Source organism: Phyllobates terribilis, unplaced genomic scaffold (genome assembly GCF_046119375.1).
Source record: "Phyllobates terribilis strain yellow unplaced genomic scaffold, ASM4611937v1 Scaffold_60__1_contigs__length_8166268, whole genome shotgun sequence".
Taxonomy (NCBI): domain Eukaryota; kingdom Metazoa; phylum Chordata; class Amphibia; order Anura; family Dendrobatidae; genus Phyllobates; species Phyllobates terribilis.
In genome coordinates this window covers 6919532-6941133 of record NW_027362820.1, presented here as the reverse complement: position 1 = coordinate 6941133, position 21602 = coordinate 6919532, and the positions used below count along the sequence as shown (strand labels likewise).

Below are 21602 nucleotides of genomic sequence, written 5' to 3'. Positions count from 1 at the left end.
ATAGCGTCTTCATTTTTCGTGATCTGGGGCAGAATGAAGTCTTATTTTTTGCGCGCCGAGCTGATGTTTTTATTGATACCATTTTGGGGTAGATCCGATGTTTTTATCGCCCGTTATTGCATTTTATTACAATGTTGCGGCAACCAAAAAAATGTAATTCTGGAGTTTAGAATTTTTTTCTCATTACACCGTTTACTGATCGGATTAATTATTTTTTTTAGATAGATCGGACGATTCTGAATGCGACTATACCAAATATGTGAATGTGTTTTTTTTTTTTAATTTTGAATGGGGCAAAACGGGGGTGATTTAAATTTTTATATTTTTTAAATATTTTTAAAAACATTTTTTTTTTTACTTTTTGCATGCTTCAATAGTCTTCATGGGAGACTAGAAGCAGCACTTGCCCGATCGGCTCTGCTGCATAGAGGCGACGAGCAGATCCTCTGTATGCAGCAGCAATGCTCACTTGCTATGAGTGTCGACCACTGGGCGGCGCTCATAGCAATCAGGACATGACAACCATAGGGGTCTACCATGGGCGGCTGTTGCGGGCACATGTCAGTTGTATTCATCAGCTGAGATGTGCTCGGTTCAGTGTGGGCTCAGCACCGGAGCCTGCGCTGAACCGTGGGTGTTAGATTCAAGAGATGTAAAATAATTTGTAAGGTCCATTTGTTTCCCATTATCCTTAGTGAAGAATTCCAACACTTATCACCACATAAAGTGACACATGTCAGATTTGAAAAATGGGGCCTGATTAGGAACAGAAAACTGGCTGCAGGAAGGGGTTAAATCAGAGTATGTTGGGCACCAACTACTGTAGTCAAAACTGTGACTATAGACAATAACACATCTACTGAAATGATCAAACTTAACAGTCTTCATCAGTAAAAAAAGAGTAACCAGTGGAGAATGTTATGCTCTAGCGGCAACATGGTGATCACACGATTGTGATACGGCCGGACTACACCATCGATAAAGCAGCCACAGCCGGTAACTGAGAAGATTCTGTTACTCTGTATTTAGTGGTCACTACTCACCTGGGTAGTCATATGTAGGAATCTCCTCTTTACACCGCTCATCACCCCTCACATATGTCTCTGTAGTATTAATATGGGTCAAATCTTCACCCTGAAACAAATATTGTAAAAGTCACAGACAGATGGAGAAGTCCCATCTATGATCAGCTCTAATCCTGTCATCTCCACCGTTATCATTACACAAGTATAAAACATATAATACTGGTGGATAAAACAAGACTGAGCACAAAACCTTCACAGCCGCCTACACATCATAGGGGAGATCTCATGACACCTTCTCTCCATCTACCTGATGATCCTGAGGAACATTGGGATCTTTTTGTTTACAGTCCTGTGGAAGAAGAGGACAGGGACATCTCTCTGGTGTTGTCCTCTTACTGGATAGATCTGGAGGAAACACATACAGGGACTGGATTCATTCTTTACATACAGATAATTATAGGCCGTGTGTATTCAGTCCTGTCTATTACCTGGTGATGTGAGGGACTGGGGAACCTCCATCATGACGTCCTTGTACGGATCTTTATGTCCTTCTAAATACTCCCACTCCTCCATGGAGAAATAGACAGCGACATCCTGACACCTTATAGGAACCTGACACATACAATGATACCATCATCCCCGCCTATCCCATCATAGCATTAATGTATAATGTCCCAGCAGTGTCACCTCTCCAGTCAGCAGCTCAATCATCTTGTAGGCGAGTTCTAGGATCTTCTGGTCATTGATGTCCTCATGCATCCGGGGTTGAGGTGGAGGCCCTGTTATTGGGCTCAGGGGTCTTTCCCATCCCTCAGACACAGGGTCCTGACAGCGCTCACTAGAGGTTTTCTTCACTACTGTGTAATCCTGGTTATGGAGAGACACATTAATAAATCTCACTACAGACATTTCCAGAGTCCTCACCTCTCCAGTTCTGTACATCTGTTATTCCCATAGATAAGAATGATGTAATGTGACATAATCAGAATCTCTCACTTCTCCAGTAAGCAGGGAGAGGATCTCTAGGGTGAGGTGTAATATTTTCTCTGCCATGTTGTCTCTGTCCATATCCATTCTTGATGGCTAAATCAGGAAAATTCTCTTAAATCTAAGATCTTCACTGAGAGGATCCAATATTGTAGAGACCTGAATGAGAAGAAGATGAGCCGATGTAACATCATAAAAATCCTGTGTAATAATACAATTACTGGAGATAATAAGGTTAAACAAGAGGAGATTTATTATTTTCAAGTATTTAGTTTTTTTCTTTATACCTACTAATAAAACCTATATATTTTAGGCCACGAACAACAAGTAGTTTCTTTCTCGAAGTCTGCAGCTGAATACATTTCTCATAGACTCATCTTCCATAACGTTAGTTTGCGTCTCATTTACCAAGACCGGAATCGACATTAGCAATACTGCAGGAGATATTCATTACACGTGACATAAGAAATAACTACTTCATGATGAGGACGACATCTTCATCATCTACTACAGCTCTAGAAACATATTTGGCAGAGTCTGTCACTGACCACATCACCACCGACTGTCTATATGAATGTTTCCAGTCTTCCCCGGACTGTAATCTTCACGTAAGGTCTCATGTCTGATTCACACGCAGAAGCTTGAGGCATTTATAAAAACTTTTTTGTTTCCAAAAACACCTCTGACAGAAATTATTTGACACCAAAGTCTCAATGTACAGTGTTTTATGAGATTTATTTCTGACCTTAGGCTTTCCTATATTACAAGAAAAACACCAGAAAAAAAAGCAGATATTAAAATGTTTCAAAAGAAAATTGGCAACAACAATTTTTGTAAAAAAAAATCATGCAAAAAGCATAAGACACATTTTGTTATTTTTAACATGTTTACAATAGTGATGAGCAAGCATTCTCGCCACTATTCGGTACTTGCCCGAGCATCTGTCACGGGTGTGTTGCCACGAAGATCGTCACGAGTACACAGCCTGACTTCTCGCAGCTGACTTGTTGGTGCTTTGTGTTTTCTCGGCAGTGTAGGAGTTAATTCTCTCTCTCTCTGGGCTAGCTGAGGTCCAGCCTCGCCCAGCTGCAATCAATGCTTCTTTAGTGAGACTCCTTCATATACCTGCTGGTCTGTTTGGGAGGTGTCGGTGAAAGCTACTCATTCAACCTGATGCGTCTCAGCCATTCTTTGTAGAGGTAGACGCTTGCGAGGTAGGGGTGGGAGCAGTATTGTCACAGGGTTCGTCCCCTGGTAAGTGGCATCCGTGCGCCTTTTTCTCTAAAAAATTGTCGTCCGCTGAGAGGAATTACGATGTCGGCAATAGGGAACTCTTGGCCATTAAGTTAGCTTTTGAGGAGTGGCGCCATTTTTTGGAGGGGGCAGTTCATCCGGTCACCGTCATCACCGATCACAAGAACCTGCTATATCTGGAGTCCGCTAAACGTCTGAATCCCAGACAAGCTAGGTGGTCATTGTTTTTTACCAGGTTTAATTTCGTCGTTACATATCGTCCTGGGTCTAAAAATGTAAAGGCGGATGCCTTATCTCGTAGTTTCCCTGGGGCCGGGAATACGGACGACCCGATTCCTATTCTTCAGGAGGGGGTGGTGGTTTCGGCAGTATGCTCTGAGCTGGAGGAGGAGATATTGGAGGCTCAGGGAGACGCCCCTGTTGGACCTCCGGGGAGACTGTTCGTTCCAGATCAGTTGCGACAAAAGGTGATCGAGGCACACCATAACTCAGTTTTTGCAGGACACCCGGGGAGTAAAGCAACTGTGGATCTCCTCTCGCGTCGGTTTTGGTGGCCTAACTTACATAAAGAGGTGGTAACTTTTGTCGCGTCCTGTGGGGTTTGTGCGCGCTCTAAGACCTCACATACCCGTCCGTCTGGGGCCCTCTTACCTTTGAAGATCCCGGAGCGTCCTTGGACTCATCTGTCTATGGACTTTATTACTGACCTCCCTCCGTCTTCGGGTAAAACGGTCATACTCGTTGTAGTGGACAGGTTCAGCAAGATGGCACATTTTATCGCTCTTCCGGCTCTCCCTAATGCTAAAACTCTTGCGCAGGTGTTCATTGGGGAGATTGTGAGGCTTCACGGGGTACCCTCCGAGGTGGTGTCTGATCGGGGGTCTCAGTTTGTGTCCAAGTTCTGGAAGGCGTTTTGTGCACGGCGGGGGATGCATTTGTCATTCTCGTCGGCTTTTCATCCTCAGACCAATGGTCAGACGGAACGTATGAACCAGAGCTTGGAGACATATCTTCGGTGTTTTGTGTCAGAGAACCAGGAGGACTGGGCTTCTTTCCTACCTCTGGCAGAGTTTGCTCTCAATAATAGGCGGAGCGAGTCCACTGGTAAGTCCCCGTTTTTTGGGGCATATGGTTTTCACCCCCAGTTTTGTACTTTCAGTAGGGGGGGCTCTTCGGGGGTTCCGGAGGAGGAACGATTTTCCTCATCTCTCGCTTCAGTATGGAGAGGGGTGCTGAAGAATCTGAATACTATGGGGAACCGATACAAACGTATGGCTGATAGGAGGAGAGTGTCTGGTCCGGACCTAAGTGTGAACGATCAGGTGTGGTTGTCAATGGTAACTTGGAGTTCCAGGTATCGAGGGTCATTGATTCACGTTTTAATCGCCGGTCCCTTCAGTACTTGGTTCATTGGAAGGGGTATGGTCCTGAGGAGAGGATGTGGGTTCCTGCGTCGGATATTAACGCAGACCGATTAGTTCGGGCCTTCCACACGACTCACCCGGATAAACCTGGCCCTGAGGGTCCAGAGGCCCCTCGTAGAAGGGGGGGTACTGTCACGGGTGTGTTGCCACGAAGATCGTCACGAGTACACAGCCTGACTTCTCGCAGCTGACTTGTTGGTGCTTTGTGTTTTCTCGGCAGTGTAGGAGTTAATTCTCTCTCTCTCTGGGCTAGCTGAGGTCCAGCCTCGCCCAGCTGCAATCAATGCTTCTTTAGTGAGACTCCTTCATATACCTGCTGGTCTGTTTGGGAGGTGTCGGTGAAAGCTTTTCATTCAGACTTACAGAGCGGATCGTGGTGTTTGGAGTTGCTGAGATAAGTGTATTTGGAAGTGTGTTTTCCCTTTCCTCGCTTTATCATTTATCTCCTTTCCCGTTGGTGTTCCCTCTGTTGTAGTTGTTTAGAAGTTGTATGCAAGGTGGTTTTGGTTTTTCCCTTGTACTGTCTCGTTCGTCTAAATACTGTGTGTGGGCATATTATTTCTGGTTCCCTATTGTTGTGATCGGGGTCCTTCTCAGGACTAGATTACTGAGGTGCAGGGATCTTCAGGAGGTAGGGGTTACGCTGGCGGCCTGGACCTCTGTACCTTTAACAGTACCTCCAGGATGAGGGATTAGTCAGGGCCCCAGCTTAGGGTCAGCTTAGGCCCCCTACCTCCAGTATTCTGTGACAGTGTGACAGCATCTCAGTTCTCAAGATGCTGAATGCTTGGCGAGTAATTTTGAAACGCTTGGGCAGGAGCTCGAGTACCCGCCCTGCATGTTTGGCACTGTTTAGACAGCAAATTAACATACGTTAACTGTAATGCCTCAGCTACGTTGGCAATAGCGTTAATGGGTCTATATAAAACCAAGGACCCTTTGATCGTCACAGTGTAACTGTCAAGCAGGCAGAGTAGAGAGAGCTGGAGATGAATGAGGGAAAGAATTGGCGGTTGTTTTAGTGAGGTATTCCACAGCATTACAAATCTATACTAACAGTCCTTCTAAGGACTAATTTTGATGCATATTAATCCTGGTGATAGCAGGAGTTAGCCAGGCAATAATTGTGTAGAGCATATACAACAGAATAGGGTCATTGCATTTTACTTCTGCTGCTGTTTCTCATATTCATAGCCCTAGATATCAGGGCTAATAATCTTTTTGCTCTTACTCCTGATTATTTTATTGAAAGTCAATATAATACACAATTTGTACTGCTCCATTTCCTTGTTAGCAGAATACAGCCAGATTTGGTTGATTTTAATAGAATTGCAGTAATGTGGAAGTAGAGAAACTTGTCCATCATCAGAAGTGAATCCTATATTATTGCAGTAATAATCCAGACATTTTTGGGAACGTACACAAATATTATACTGCATTTAAAGTCTACCATGTGTGTTCAGACCTATTGCTGACCAATACCATATCTATTAGGCCACTGCCTAAAACCATGGTAATCAGATGTGATCCTATATTACTGTGGTAATAACCCAGACATTTTTGGTAATGAGACAAATATTATACTCCATTTAAAGACTGCCAGCTGTGTGTTCAAACCTATTCACACTTGGGTGCTGATTAATACCATATGTATTAAACTACTGCATAAAACCATGGTCATCAGACGTGATCCTATATTACTGTGGTAATAACCCTGACATTTTTAGGAATATGACAAATATTATACTCCATTTAAAGTCTGCCAGTTGTGTGCTCAAACTTATTCACACTTGGTTGCTGACCAATACCATATCTATTAGCTGTAACGGGTCTGGGAGGCGGAACCTCTGGGCTACTATACAAGGGAGCGGTCCTTGTAAGGGAGCGGGTGGCGACCAGGCAGGCAGTCACAGCAGGTGACCGGGACAGTCTCTGGGTGTACGGGCAGGAGGTCACGGCAAGTGATCAGGGCAGTCTCTGGAAGAACGGGCTGGAGGTCACGGCAAGTGACCGGAGCAGTCTCTGGAAGAACGGGCTGGAGGTCACGGCAAGTGATCAGGGCAGTCTCTGGGTAAAGGGTAGGTACGACCTGTGATGGCTGAACCTCCAGGTAGGCTAGCAAGGCAGATGGAGGATGTGTGCTCCCAGGTGAGCAAGCGAGAGTCTCTGGAATAGCAGGTGGTCACAGCACGTGACGGCGGAGCCTCCAGGTAGGCAAGCAGGCAGGTAGCGGAGAAGCGCTCCCAGGTGAGCGGGCAAGAGTCTGGAATAGCTGGTGGTCACAGCACGTGACAGCGGAGCCTCCGGGCTGGCAAGCAGGCAGGTAGCGGAGAAGCGCTCCCAGGTGAGCGGGCAAGAGTCTGGAATAGCTGGTGGTCACAGCACGTGACAGCGGAGCCTCCGGGCCGGCAAGCAGGCAGGTAGCGGAGAAGCGCTCCCAGGTGAGCGGGCAAGAGTCTTGAATAGCTGGTGGTCACAGCACGTGACAGCGGAGCCTCCGGGCAGGCAAGCAGGCAGGTAGCGGAGAAGCGCTCCCAGGTGAGCGGGCAAGCTGGTCCATAGACAGACTGACCGCAGTTGTAAGGCAGACCATCGGACCTCAGCCAAGCAGGCAGGTAGCTGATGTGCGCTCCCAGGTGAGCGGGCAAGTTGGTCCTTAGACAGACTGACCGGAGTTGTAAGGCAGACCGTCGGACCTCAGGCAGGCAGGCAGGTAACAGGAAATCAGGCAGGATTAGGACAGCAAGCTGGCAGGAATCTGGCAGGTAACTGGCAAGGGACATGAGGGCTGAAGCAGAGTAGAACGGTGCAACAACATTGCTCGGGCACCTCCATTTTGGAGGAGGTGCCTTATATATGGTAAAGTCCTCCGGCCATTGGCCGGGGACTCCTTAGGACGGCGCGCGCGGCCCCTTTAAGAGGGAGGGAGGGCGCGCGCGCGCGCCCTAAGCACAGTGGCCGGGAAGGAGCGCGCGCTGCCAGCAGAGCGGGAGAGGGACGCCGGGTACGGAGCAGAGCGGTGAGGGGAACAGCGTCCCTGCCTAGCAGAGGGCAGGGACGCCGGCACTACATTAGCCTACTGCCTAAAACCATGGTCATAAGACGTGATCCTATATTACTGCGGTAATAACCCTGACATTTTTGGGAATGTGACAAATATTATACTCCATTTAAAGTCTGAAAGTTGTGTGTTCAAAACTATTCACACTTTGTCGCTGATCAATACCATAGGCCATTGACTAAAACTGTGATCCTCAGATGTGATACTATGTTACTGCGGTAATAACCCTGATATTTTTGGTAACATGACAAATATTATACTCCATTTAAAGTCTGCCAATTGTGTGTTCAAACCTATTCACATTTGGTTGCTGACCAATACCATATCTATAAGGCCACTGCCTAAAACCGTAGTTATCAGACGTGATCATATATTACTGTGGTAATAACCCTAACATTTTTAGGAATATGACAAATATTATACTCCATTTAAAGTCTGCCAGTTGTGTGCTCAAACTTATTCACACTTGGTCGCTGACCAATACCATATCTTTAAAGCCACTACCTAAAACCATGGTCATCAGACGTGATCCTATATTACTGCTGAAATAACCCTGACATTTCTGGGAACTTGACATATATTATACTCCATTTAAAGTCTGCCAGTTGTGTGTTCAAACATATTAACACTTGGTCGCTGACCAATATCATATCTATTAGGCCACTGCCGAAAACCATTGGGAATGTGACCAATATCATACTCCATTTAAAGTCTGCCAGTTTTGTGTTCATATCTATTCACACTACTATTAATGACAAATGGCCTAAGAACCTTGTCAACGTAAATATCTGTAAAAAGTGGCCATTATAGAAAAATTTGGACAGCGGAAATCATATTCTTAGTAAATTAGTAAAAAAGAATATGATTTCTTCTGTCCAAATTTTCCTATAATGGTCATTTTTTACAGTCTCCCCAAAATACACAAGTTGTCCCCTTAAGGGCCGGCCAATTGTAGCAGAAGTCGACAGCCTGACTCAGAATTTAGGTATTTACCTTGACAAGGTTCTTAGGCCATTTGTCATAAGTCTGAATTTGTACAGTACAGACCAAAAGTTTGGACACACCTTCTCATTTAAAGATTTTTCTGTATTTTCTTGACTATGGAAATTGTACATTCACACTGAAGGCATCAAAACTACGAATTCACACATGTGGAATTATATACTTAACAAAAAAGTGTGAAACAACTGAAAATATGTCTTATATTCTAGGTTCTTCAAAGTAGCCACCTTTTGCTTTGATGACTGCTTTGCACACTCTTGGCCTTCTCTTGATGAGCTTCAAGAGGTAGTCACCAGAAATGGTCTTCCACCAATCTTGAAGGAGTTCCCAGAGATGCTTAGTACTTGTTGGCCCTTTTGCCTTCACTCTGCGGTCCAGCTCACCCCAAACCATCTCGATTGGGTTCAGGTCTGGTGACTGTGGAGGCCAGGTCATCTGGCGTAGCACCCCATCACTCTCCTTCTTGGTCAAATAGCCCCTACACAGCCTAGAGGTGTGTTTGGGGTCATTGTCCTGTTGAAAAATAAATGATGGTACAACTAAACGCAAACCGGATGGAATAGCATGCCGCTGCAAGATGCTATGGTAACCATGCTGGTTCAGTATGCCTTCAATTTTGAATAAATCCCCAAGAGTGTCACCAGAAAAGCACCCCCACACCATCACACCTCCTCCTCCATGCTTCACGGTGGGAACCAGGAATGTAGAGTCCATCCATTCACCTTTTCTGCGTCGCACAAAGACACGGTGGCTGGAACCAAAGATCTCAAATTTGGACTCATCAGACCAAAGCACAGATTTCCACTGGTCTAATGTCCATTCCTTGTGTTCTTTAGCCCAAACAAGTCTCTTCTGCTTGTTGCCTGTCCTTAGCAGTGGTTTCCTAGCAGCTATTTTACCATGAAGGCCTGTTGCACAAAGTCTCCTCTTAAAAGTTGTTGTAGAGATGTGTCTGCTGCTAGAACTCTGTGTGGCATTGACCTGGTCTCTAAGCTGAGCTGCTGTTAACCTGCGATTTCTGAGGCTGGTGACTCGGATAAACTTATCCTCAGAAGCAGATGTGACTCTTGGTCTTCCTTTCCTGGGGCGGTCCTCATGTGAGCCAGTTTCTTTGTAGCGCTTGATGGTTTTTGCAACTGCACTTGGGGACACTTTCAAAGTTTGCCCAATTTTTCGGACTGACTGACCTTCATTTCTTAAAGTAGTGATGGCTACTCATTTTTTTTTTTACTTAGCTGCTTTTTTCTTGCCATAATACAAATTCTAACAGTCTATTCAGTAGGACTATCAGCTGTGCATCCACCTGACTTCTGCACAACACAACTGATGGTCCCAACCCCATTTATAAGCCAAGAAATCCCACTTATTAAACCTGACAGGGTACACCTGTGAAGTGAAAACCATTTCTGGTGACTACCTCTTGAAGCTCATCAAGAGAATGCCAAGAGTGTGCAAAGTAGTCATCAAAGCAAAAGGTGGCTACTTTGAAGAACCTAGAATATAAGACATATTTTCAGTTGTTTCACACTTTTTTGTTAAGTATATAATTCCACATGTGTTAATTCATAGTTTTGATGCCTTCAGTGTGAATGTACAATTTTCATAGTCTTGAAAATACAGAAAAATCTTTAAATGAGAAGGTGTGTCCAAACTTATGGTCTGTACTGTATATCAGAGACACTAGTGACTTATTGATGAAACTTGAATGCATATATGTAGACTAGGACGTCATGCTAGCTAACATTGATGTTGAATCCTTATACGCATCAATACATGAACATTGTCTGGAAGCAGTGAACTTTTTCTTACATAACAGAGAACATCTATTCGCTAAAAACTATGACTTGGTTTAAAGGTCACTTGACTTTTGTCTTAACAGAAACGTGTTCCTCTTCGACCAAGAGCACTTCCACCAGCTCGGAGGGGGGGGGGGGGGGGGCAATGGGGAGTCCCTGTGCCCCATCACACTCCAATCTTTACCTGGGCTGTTGGGAGGAAACGGTCATTTTTGGGGATTACCCAATGGAGGGCAGTGAAAGGATAACCCTGCGGATAAGATATATAGATGATATCCTAATTTTCCGGAAAGGAGACTCTGCAAAGTTTGACACTTTTGTTAAGGCACTTCATCAGAATAGTCTATGGTTTACCTATGAGATGGGCAGGGATTCTCTAACTTTTTTTTGGATATTCTTATTTGTAAAAATGAGGGTGGTATCATCACCACTCAGACATACCGTAAAAAAACAGCCACTAACTCATTGTTAAAGTGGGAGAGCAATCACCCCTTGCCTTTAAAAAATGGTATCCTCAAAGGGCACTTTATGAGGGTCCGGAGGAAAGGTTCAGAAAATACGGTATTTAATCAACAGTCCAGAGAGCTGCATGAGAGGTTTATCAAAAAGGATACCAGAGGAAAGTCCTGTCTAGGGCATTTGAAGCGACCTTGGCGAAGGATCACACCGCCCTCCTAAACCCCCCCCCCCACGACTTGAAGAACAAAATATCTGTACGCTAATTACCACCTACTCTAATAAGGTCCACAAGGTCAAAGAAATTATCCAGAAACATTGGAAAATCTTGCACATGGATGAGGACATTGGTAGTTATGTCAGGTCTACTCCCAAATTACATACCGCAGTGGTAGATCTCTCAGGGATAGGCTTGTACATAGCCACTACGTCTCAAAGTCAGAAAAAGATTGGCTGCGATCTATGGTCAAGGGCTGTTTCAGATGTAGTGGCTGTGTGGCGTGCAAGCCCATTGTGCAATGTAAGACATTTGACAGTAAAGTCACTGGTAAAATGTATGAAATAAACTCCTTAATTAACTGCAGATCCTAGGGGATTATCTACAAAGCTACTTGCCAGTGTAATGTTGAATATATTGGTAAAACCGAAAGAAAACATAGAAAGCGAATAGGAGAACACTTACGAGATCATAAATAAAAGAGAATCAACGTTAGCAAAACATGTCAACAGCATACATCAAGGACGAGGTGATTGTGTCATATATATATATATAAAAAACCCTGATTTGGTTTATTTTTTTATATCATTTTATTGCAGCTTATGACTAGACCCCAAGATGTGTGGTGGTTTAGACCCTCCCTGGCCTGTCCAGCTGATGGTGAATGTAATGTGGTCAGCAGCTATGCTTAAACTCTTAAGGGGTGGGACAGCATATTAAAGGATTGACACAAATGGTCAGCGCAGTCCCTATGTTGAGTGTTTTCCCTGCTATATTTGAGATGGCAAACACCATTAACTATGGATGGGATTTAACATTTGACAGGTCATCTTTTATGATAACTGTGTACATATGTTTTTCCCTTTTCCTTTAACTGCAGACAGCGATAGTGTTTCACAATAATTCCTGACTAGATGCCTGTAAGACACTATCCTTACTGCTATAGGTCACCCGTACACGAATCTCAGATAAGAGAGGTAATATTATATAAGAAAAAATAGATTTTAACCGCCTCCAAAAAGGTTTTTTGGATGTGGCAGCAACATACTGTGAAGGGATGCAAGCAACCCTGCCTGCTTTCATGAATTTGAGTAAAAATCACCGTTAAAAAATATGAATCGGTCAATGAGTGCATGGAAAATATCAATCAAGTAATTGATTGATTGAGATGGATTCGACGACAATGAACAAAACTCATCTCCAGATGATGATACCTTGCATCTGCCCCTATTGTAAATGCAGTTAAGACTGGTATCAATAGGGAATAGATTTTTTTTTCAGCATGGAGTATAATACAATAATCCCTGACTAGATGTCTGTATTATACTCTGTGCTGAAAAAAAAATCTATTCCCTATTGCTAACGCTGTTAGCTGCTTTTAAAATAGGGACAGGTGCTAGATGGTATTATCAGATGGAAATGCGTGTTCATTCTGGTCGCATACATCCCTACAACAATCCTTGATAGATTTTTTTCCACGCATTCATTGACCTATTCATAATTTTTAACGGTGATCTGTAATTAGAAATTGAAAAGCACACAGGGTATCTTGCATTCCTTCACAGTTTAGTGTTGCAATGTACCAAAAAAACCTCTTTGGAGCCGGTTAAATTCTATTTTCTATTGTACTATATTACCTCTCTTATCTGAGATTCGTGTATGGGTGACCTCTAGCAGTTGGGATAGCGTCTTACAGGCATCTAGTCAAGGAATATTGTATTACACTCTGTGCTGCAAAAAAAATCTATTCCTTATTGATGCTGTCAGCTGCTTTTAAAAAGGAACAGGTGCTAGATGGCATTATCAGCTGGAAATGAGTGTTCATCCTGGATATGTCTGATCATGTTTCACACACCACATGGCCAGGTAAGGTAGTAAAATGTTAAAATTACATTTACTAGTGAATGTATTTTTCACCATTGAAAGAAATACGAAAGTGCAAAAAAGCATCAAAAATACTTTGTGCGAACATAGCCCAAGGTGTGGAGGATTTTTGTTTTTGGTCATTTATTTTGCCTTATATATAAGTTATTACCCTGGAAAGGATGTTTCTTAATATTTTTTTTCAGGAAAATCCATTTTTGCTTTGTTTTTGTATGTTTTATTGTCAGTCCATAAAAGTGGTATAATACTCTGACAACATTGTTCACAGCAGTGACCTGAGAGTCAAAGATGCTTTCAGGGGTCTTTCTCATGATGTTCCCATGTCATTTGAGCACTGTTTATATTGATTTAACCAATTTTTAGGCCCCCTCCAAATTTTGAGGGGATAAGGGGGCGGAAAAATGCTAGAATTAACCATTGACTTCCATTGGGTCGAGCACCAGAGCATTATGCTTTGCTCGACCCAAGCAACAAGCACTCAAACATTTTAGTGCTCGCTCATCACTAGTTAAAAAACATTTGTTTAAAAAACATTAACTCTTTTGGATGCCAGAACATAAATGTACATTGCAGGGTGGCACAGGTGCAGCTGCAACAAAAACACTGGCAATTTAACCACTTGCCGCTGTGAAAAGCAAACATGGCATCTAAGATGGTTTGACAGAGTACGGCTCAATGCCCCTCCTCCCCCAAGTACTCAATAGTATGGGGCTGCCTAGTTACTACAATACTTAAATGCCTAATAATGGTGTTTGGGCCTGCAATGCACGAAAGTCTATTAGGCCGGGCCAGAGGCAGCATCCAATAAGTTACCTATTAACGCCCCCATACACATTAGACTAAAGTTGCATGAAAGCACTGATTTCGGGGGGTTTGATCGACTAAATAATTTATTTAGGGGACTCCTGACAGATGATGTCAGGGCAGAGAAGGATCTGGCATCCTGAATTTCAGAGGCTAATCCGTTTGTTCTTCCTGTAGATAATCCTCCGCTAGAGGAGTCTGGAGGCAACTCTCTCATACAGATCACAGGAAAGCTGGAATATGTGTGTGTATGGGGGAGTCGGGAGAGATAGCCGTCTGCCAAATGACCGTTCAGCCAACACTTATCTCTTGTGTATGGGGCTGTTAGTATTACACTGATAGGCAGGGATAATACACGCACTACAGTAGTACAATGCATCACCGGAGCAATCAGAGGCTTGTACAGTAGTGTTCAAAATAGCAGTCCTATATGACTAACCAGATTAATCACAGTTTTTGGTATAAATTATATTACCACATGTCACACTTTACCAGTTGGTGCAGTAGATTCTAAGAAAACCAACAGACTCAGCATTCATGATCTGCAGGTTTTTGAGTCTGTGTATTTGAATAATTAATTGAAAGTGGGTGTGTTCAAAATCATAGCAGTGTGGAGCTCACTTAGTGAGGTCAATCATTCTGTGAAGAAACAGGTGTGAATCAGGTGGCCCTTATTTGAGGGTGAAGGCAGCATATGTTGCTGATTCCCCTCCTCTTAATGCAAATAAGCTCTAAATGCTGGACATCATAAATTGCTAGTATTCATGATGACAGCATGAAAAATCATCATATAATGTCTTGCTTACAATTGTTTTATCCACACATTAAGAACATTTTCTGTGGCTGTATCCATTGTATAATATTTTTGCAATTGGACTCACATATTTACATATTAGAATTGGATGTTCATCAAATAGGGGATGGGTGTGCTGATGGGTGGGTTTCCCTGCTGCCTTCCGGCTCACATGCCGCACTTATCCGGAGTGTTGATGCGCTGGGTGCGCATGCGCAGGCGGACTCCCTCTGATCCCCGCTGCCGTGCGTTCCACATGACGTCACAGGAAGCATTCTTCCTGGAACACACGGCGTTCTAAGATCTGCCAGAAGTGACGTGTGTGTTGCCGGATATCCCGCCTGCATGCGCCGATTAGACGCGCTGTAACGCTCACACCTGGGGCTATTATCCAGGGGGGTTTATAATCAAGCAGATACCGTTGATACACAGGTCCCTTGAGGAAGCAATCCATGTGAAATGCTCATTGGGGCAGTTTGACAGGACAGTCGAGCTCGGTATCTCATGGGTAAGGACGGCCCTATTATGGGGTCTATTATTTCCTTAGCAGTGTTAGCTCACCATTATAACTTAGCAATTAATAGATATTAGCTATTTCACTGCGTAATAGGGGGTGTAATGATAATTACAACCTTAGAACAGTTACTAAACATCACACCTTTTTATAGCCCTATTACCCATGCATCAATATCATATTCTCATTGATATATATGTGCCCTGACCTGCACATCTTTCTTGTGTATTCGCCATACAATTTTCATTTTTTCTACTATTTTTATATAAGATTTTAATAATGAATTTATAAAACTTGTATTTTTTATTACCATCCATCTTGAATTTTATTATGGGATTTTTTGCTCCATTCATTCTTTTTTGGTTATGGTTTATAAAGAAGTGCAGACAATGATCGGCTGTTCAGCTAAAATGATCTCCAATGCTTTAAAATGAAAAGCAAAACAAGAAAGACGTGGAAGAAAATGGAAGACTACCATTCAAATGGATCGAAGAATAGCCATAATGACAAAGGCTCAGCCAATGATCAGCTCCAGGATGATCAAAGTCTCAAGTTACTTGTGAGAACTGTGACAATTAGAACACGCCTGTGTGAAGCTAATTTCTTAGCAAGAAGTTCCCGCAAAGTCCCACTGCTAAAAAAAAGACATGTACTGAAGCGCATACAATTTGTCAAAGAATACATCAACTGGCCTAAAGAGAAATGGAGAAGCATTTGTGGACTGATAAAAGTAAAACTGTTCCTTTTAGCTCCAAGGACTGCAGACAACTTTGCATTCAAGCCACAGTACATTCTGAAGACAATGAAGCATGGTGGTGCAAGCATCATGATATGGGCATGTTTCTCTTACTATGGTGCCAGACCTATTTACCGCATACCAGGGATCATAGACCTGTTTGAATATATTAAAATACCGTACTTGAAGAGATCATGTCGCCTTACGCTGTAGAGGATATGTCCTTGAAATGGGTGTTTCAACAAGAAACACCAGTAAATGAGCACATTTTTAGTTCCAGTCCAACAAAATTGAGGTTATGGAGTGGCCAGGCCAATCCCCGGACCTTAATCCGATAGAATACTTGTGGGGTGGCATCAAAAATGCCAATTCTGAGGCAAAGCCAACAAATACCAAGAAATTGTGGGATGTAGTCAAAGCATCCTGGGCTGGAATAACAGTTGACAGGTGCCAGAAGTTGGTTGATTCTATGCAACATAGATGTAAAGCGGTTCTAAAACACTGTGGATATACAACTTAATATTAGGCTTGTGATTCCCAGGAATGCTAAATCCTCAAAAAAAGTACATATTATGAGTTTGTAAAGACAAATGCAGACACTGCTATTTTTTAGAACAGCCCAATGTTCATTTTTTGTTATTTTCTGTAAAGTAGTTAAAAATTCTATACAATTGTCTTCATGTTTTGAATTAGAAAGCAGTGTGCAAAGTTCCCAATGCATGGAAATAAAAACTAGTATAAAGATTTTGTACTTAACTCATGTTTTTGAACACTACTGTATGTTGTATATATCTGTCACTATAGGGAAAAGAGACTCATTGAACAATCTTAGTTTTAAGTCAATGTAATGTAATAACTTTATTATACTCTATTATCCTATCCACATCCTATAAAACAGTGTCGTGGATAGAAATCACAGCTCCCACAGCAATAGCTGTAATTAGGCCTCCAACCTCAAAAGGAGAAAACAATATATATATATATATATATATATATATATACACTGCTCAAAAAAAATAAAGGGAACACTTAAACAACAGAATATAACTCCAAGTAAATCAAACTTCTGTGAAATCAAACTGTCCACTTAGGAAGCAACACTGATTGACAATCAATTTCACATGCTGTTGTGCAAATGGAATAGACAACAGATGGAAATTATTGGCAATTATCAAGACACACTCCATAAAGGAGTGGTTCTGCAGGTGGGGACCACAGACCACATCTCAGTACCAATGCTTTCTGGCTGATGTTTTGGTCACTTTTGAATGCTGGTTGTGCTTTCACACTCGTGGTAGCATGAGACAGACTCTACAACCCACAGAAGTTGCTCAGGTAGTGCAGCTCATCTAGGATGGCACATCACTGCGAGCTGTGGCAAGAAGGTTGGCTGTGTCCAGAGGCTGGAGGCGCTACCAGGAGACAGGCCAGTACACCAGGAGATGTGGAGGGGGCCGTAGGAGGGCAACAACCCAGCAGCAGGACCGCCTTTGTGCAAGGAGGAACAGGAGGAGCACTGCCAGAGCCCTGCAAAATGACCTCCAGCAGGCCACAAATGTGCATGTGTCTGCACAAACGGTTAGAAAACCGACTCCATGAGGGTGGTATGAGGGCCCGACGTCCACAGATGGGTTGTGCTCACAGCCCAACACCATGCAGGACGTTTGACATTTGCCACAGAACACCAGGATTGGCAAAGTTGCCACTGGCGCCCTGTGTTATTCACAGATGAAAGCAGGTTCACACTGAGCACATGTGTGACAGACAAGTCAGAGTCTGGAGATGACGAGGAGAGTGATCTGCTGCCTGCAACATCCTTCAGCATGACCGGTTTGGCAGTGGGTCAGTAATGGTGTGGGTGGCATTTCTTTGGAGGGCCGCACAGCCTTCCATGTGCTCTCCAGAGGTAGCCTGACTGCCATTAGGTACCGAGATGAGATCCTCAGACCACTTGTGAAACCATATGCTGGTGTGGTTAGCCCTGGGTTCCTCCTAATGCAGGACAATGCCAGACCTCATGTGGCTGGAGTATGTCAGCAGTTCCTGAAAGATGAAGGCATTGAAGCTATGGACTGGCCCGCCCGTTCTCCAGACCTGAATCCGATTGAGGACATCTCCAGGTTAGGACTGATATACAGAAGATACCCGAGATAAGGGATAAGTGGTTACAGCAACATGACGCAAACAAGGAGTCCTGGTGGGAGAAACATTTCCTTTCCTGAATCCCACTAATTGGTTCAAGGGTCTAGATAGGGTGCTCTCAGGTATTATACATACATGTATGCAATTATTATTATTCTGCTTGTTGATATATGTAGCCGTAAAAGCGCTGGTCTATGTTATACCTAAGTTACTCAGGTTTATATGTAAGGAAAACTGTGTCACAGAACCCCTGATTGTATACTATGGACCGCAGACAAGAACAGATCCATTGTTGTGATACAATTATAGGTGTTTAGGTAGGGAACTGAGGCGAAGCAGGTAGGAAAGTCCCGAGGACGCGACTAGCGCGCTCCTATATACCTACCGAGATGCCATAATTGGTCACAAAAGGGGGGAAATGTGAGAGAAAAGAATCCATCTTGTTTGTCTGTGGTATCCATTTTGTCTTCACTCTTATGTAATGGTCATCAGGTAACACTGATGAGCAGTGAGGTTTCACATTACTGTTCACTCCCCTATGGTTACTATTGGTTCATAGGTCAGAGGGAACTATTCCTTTGTCTCTGACCCTATTTAAAGGGCCCCATATGTTAATAAAGCAGAAGTCTTTCCTAGTACACCATTATAAGGCTGTACTGTATGGATTTCCTCGAGATCTCGAAAATATAATTTTAATATTTGGAGTTCGGAAGGCATAGAGGAGAGCATATTTCGCTCACAGGGGCATCATACATACTGCATAAGGGGCATAATGGGGGCATTACACTCTGTGGGGGCATCATACATACTACATAATGGGCATAATGGGGGCATTACACTGTGGGTGGCATCATACATACTGCATAAGGGGCATAATGGGGGCATTACAGTGTGGGGGGCATCATACATACTGCATAAGGGGCATAATGGGGGCATTACACTCTGTGGGGGCATCATACATACTGCATAAGGGGCATAATGGGGGCATTACACTCTGTGGGGGCATCATATATCCTGCATAAGGGACATAATGGGGGCATTACACCATGTGGGGGCATCATACATCCTGCATAAGGGGCATAATGGGGGCATTACACTGTGTGGGGGCATCATACATCCTGCATAAGGGGCATAATGGGGGCATTACACTGTGTGGGGGCATCATACATCCTGCATAAGGTGCATAATGGGGGCATTACACTGTGTGGGGGCATCATACATCCTGCATAAGGTGCATAATGGGGGCATTACACTGTGTGGGGGCATCATACATCCTGCATAAGGGGCATAATGGGGGCATTACACTGTGTGGGGGGCATCATACATACTGCATAAGGGGCATAATGGGGGCATTACACTGTGTGGGGGCATCATACATCCTGTATAAGGTGCATAATGGGGGCATTACACTGTGTGGGGGGCATCATACATACTGCATAAGGGGCATAATGGGGGCATTACACTGTGTGGGGGGCATCATACATACTGCATAAGGGGCATAATGGGGGCATTACACTGTGTGGGGGCATCATACATCCTGCATAAGGGGCATAATGGGGGCATTACACTGTGTGGGGGCATCATACATCCTGCATAAGGGGCATAATGGGGGCATTACACCGTGTGGGGGCATCATACATACTGCATAAGGGGCATAATGGGGGCATTACACTGTGTGGGGGCATCATACATCCTGCATAAGGGGCATAATGGGGGCATTACACTGTGTGGGGGCATCATACATCCTGCATAAGGGGCATAATGGGGGCATTACACTGTGTGGGGGGCATCATACATCCTGCATAAGGGGCATAATGGGGGCATTACACTGTGTGGGGCATCATACATCCTGCATAAGGGCCATAATGGGGGCATTACACTGTGTTGGGGCATCATACATCCTGCATAAGGGGCATAATGGGGGCATTACACTGTGTGGGGGCATCATACATCCTGCATAAGGGGCATAATGGGGGCATTACACTGTGTGGGGGCATCATACATCCTGCATAAGGGGCATAATGGGGGCATTACACTGTGTGGGGGCATCATACATCCTGCATAAGGGGCATAATGGGGGCATTACACTGTGTGGGGGCATCATACATCCTGCATAAGGGGCATAATGGGGGCATTACACTGTGTGGGGGCATCATACATCCTGCATAAGGGGCATAAAGGGGGCATTACACTGCAGGGCCAGTAAAGGGGTCCTGAACTATGAGAACAATACGTTTCCTCCCTTCCTGTCTCCATAGTTGGGTCGTATGAATCTATTACAGGAAACAGAACAGAAACCTTATGATTCTTATAAAGGGGCAACACAAGACCCCAAAAGAGTCTCCGTGCTGAAGGGGTTAATGCCCCCTGCGCCCAGTAATGGGGGTCACCACATACCTCCACCTGCAGAGCCGCCACCACATATATGGCTGCTCTGTGCACACAGGAGCTGTGATGAGGTCACAGGAGGGGAGGAGTCAGGGGTCACATGATCAGGGGCCTCAGTGGATGCAGGACTCTGCTGTGCTGGTTGTCATGGTGCTGGATGAGCTGAAGTTTATGTGTGGGGTCAGGAGGGGTTTACAGTGTGGATGTAGCAGAGCCGCGTGTGTACGAGGCGTACGGAGCGGAGCCGCGTGTGTACGAGGCGTACGGAGCGGAGCCGCGTGTGTACGAGGTGTACGGAGCAGAGCCGCGTGTGTACGACGTGTACGGAGCGGAGCCGCTTGTATACAAGGTGTACGGAGCAGAGCCGCGTGTGTACGAGGTGTACGGAGCGGAGCCGCGTGTGTACGAGGTGTACGGAGCGGAGCCGCGCGTGTACGAGGTGTACGGAGCGGAGCCGCGCGTGTACGAGGTGTACGGAGCGGAGCCGCGTGTGTACGAGGTGTACGGAGCGGAGCCGCGTGTGTACGAGGTGTACGGAGCAGAGCCGCGTGTGTACGAGGTGTACGGAGCAGAGCCGCGTGTGTACGAGGTGTACGGAGCAGAGCCGCGCGTGTACGAGGTGTACGGAGCAGAGCCGCGCGTGTACGAGGTGTACGGAGCAGAGCCGCGCGTGTACGAGGTGTACGGAGCAGAGCCGCGCGTGTACGAAGTGTACGGAGCGGAGCCGCGTGTGTACGAGGTGTACGGAGCGGAGCCGTGTGTACGAGGTGTACGGGGCAGAGCCGTGTGTGTACGGAGCGGAGCCGCGTGTGTACGAGGTGTACGGAGCGGAGCCGTGTGTACGAGGTGTACGGGGCAGAGCCGTGTGTGTACGGAGCGGAGCCGCGTGTGTACGAGGTGTACGGAGCAGAGCCACGTGTGTACGAGGTGCACGGAGCGAAGCCGCGTGTGTACGAGGTGTAAGGAGCGGAGAAGCGTGTGGACGAGGTATACGGAGCGGAGCCGCGCGTGTACGAGGTGTACGGAGCGGAGCCATGTGTGTGCGAGGTGTACGGAGCGGAGCCGCGTGTGTACGAGGTGTACGGAGCGGAGCCGCGCGTGTACGAGGTGTACGGAGCG

The 21602-nt window shown here is 45.0% G+C and overlaps 1 protein-coding gene across 1 annotated transcript in view; it reads right to left on the bottom strand.

Moving 5' to 3' along the window:
- Positions 1 to 594: 594 nt before the first annotated feature.
- The window catches only part of LOC141192393 (uncharacterized), a 240367-nt gene continuing 219359 nt past the window's right edge, over positions 595 to 21602 (bottom strand). The window contains exons 6-7 of the mRNA XM_073661913.1: positions 1044 to 1134; positions 595 to 710 (exon numbers count right to left, since the gene is read on the bottom strand). Of these exons, the coding sequence (XP_073518014.1) occupies positions 595 to 710; positions 1044 to 1134 (207 nt within the window). The remainder of the gene's footprint in view (positions 711 to 1043; positions 1135 to 21602) is intronic.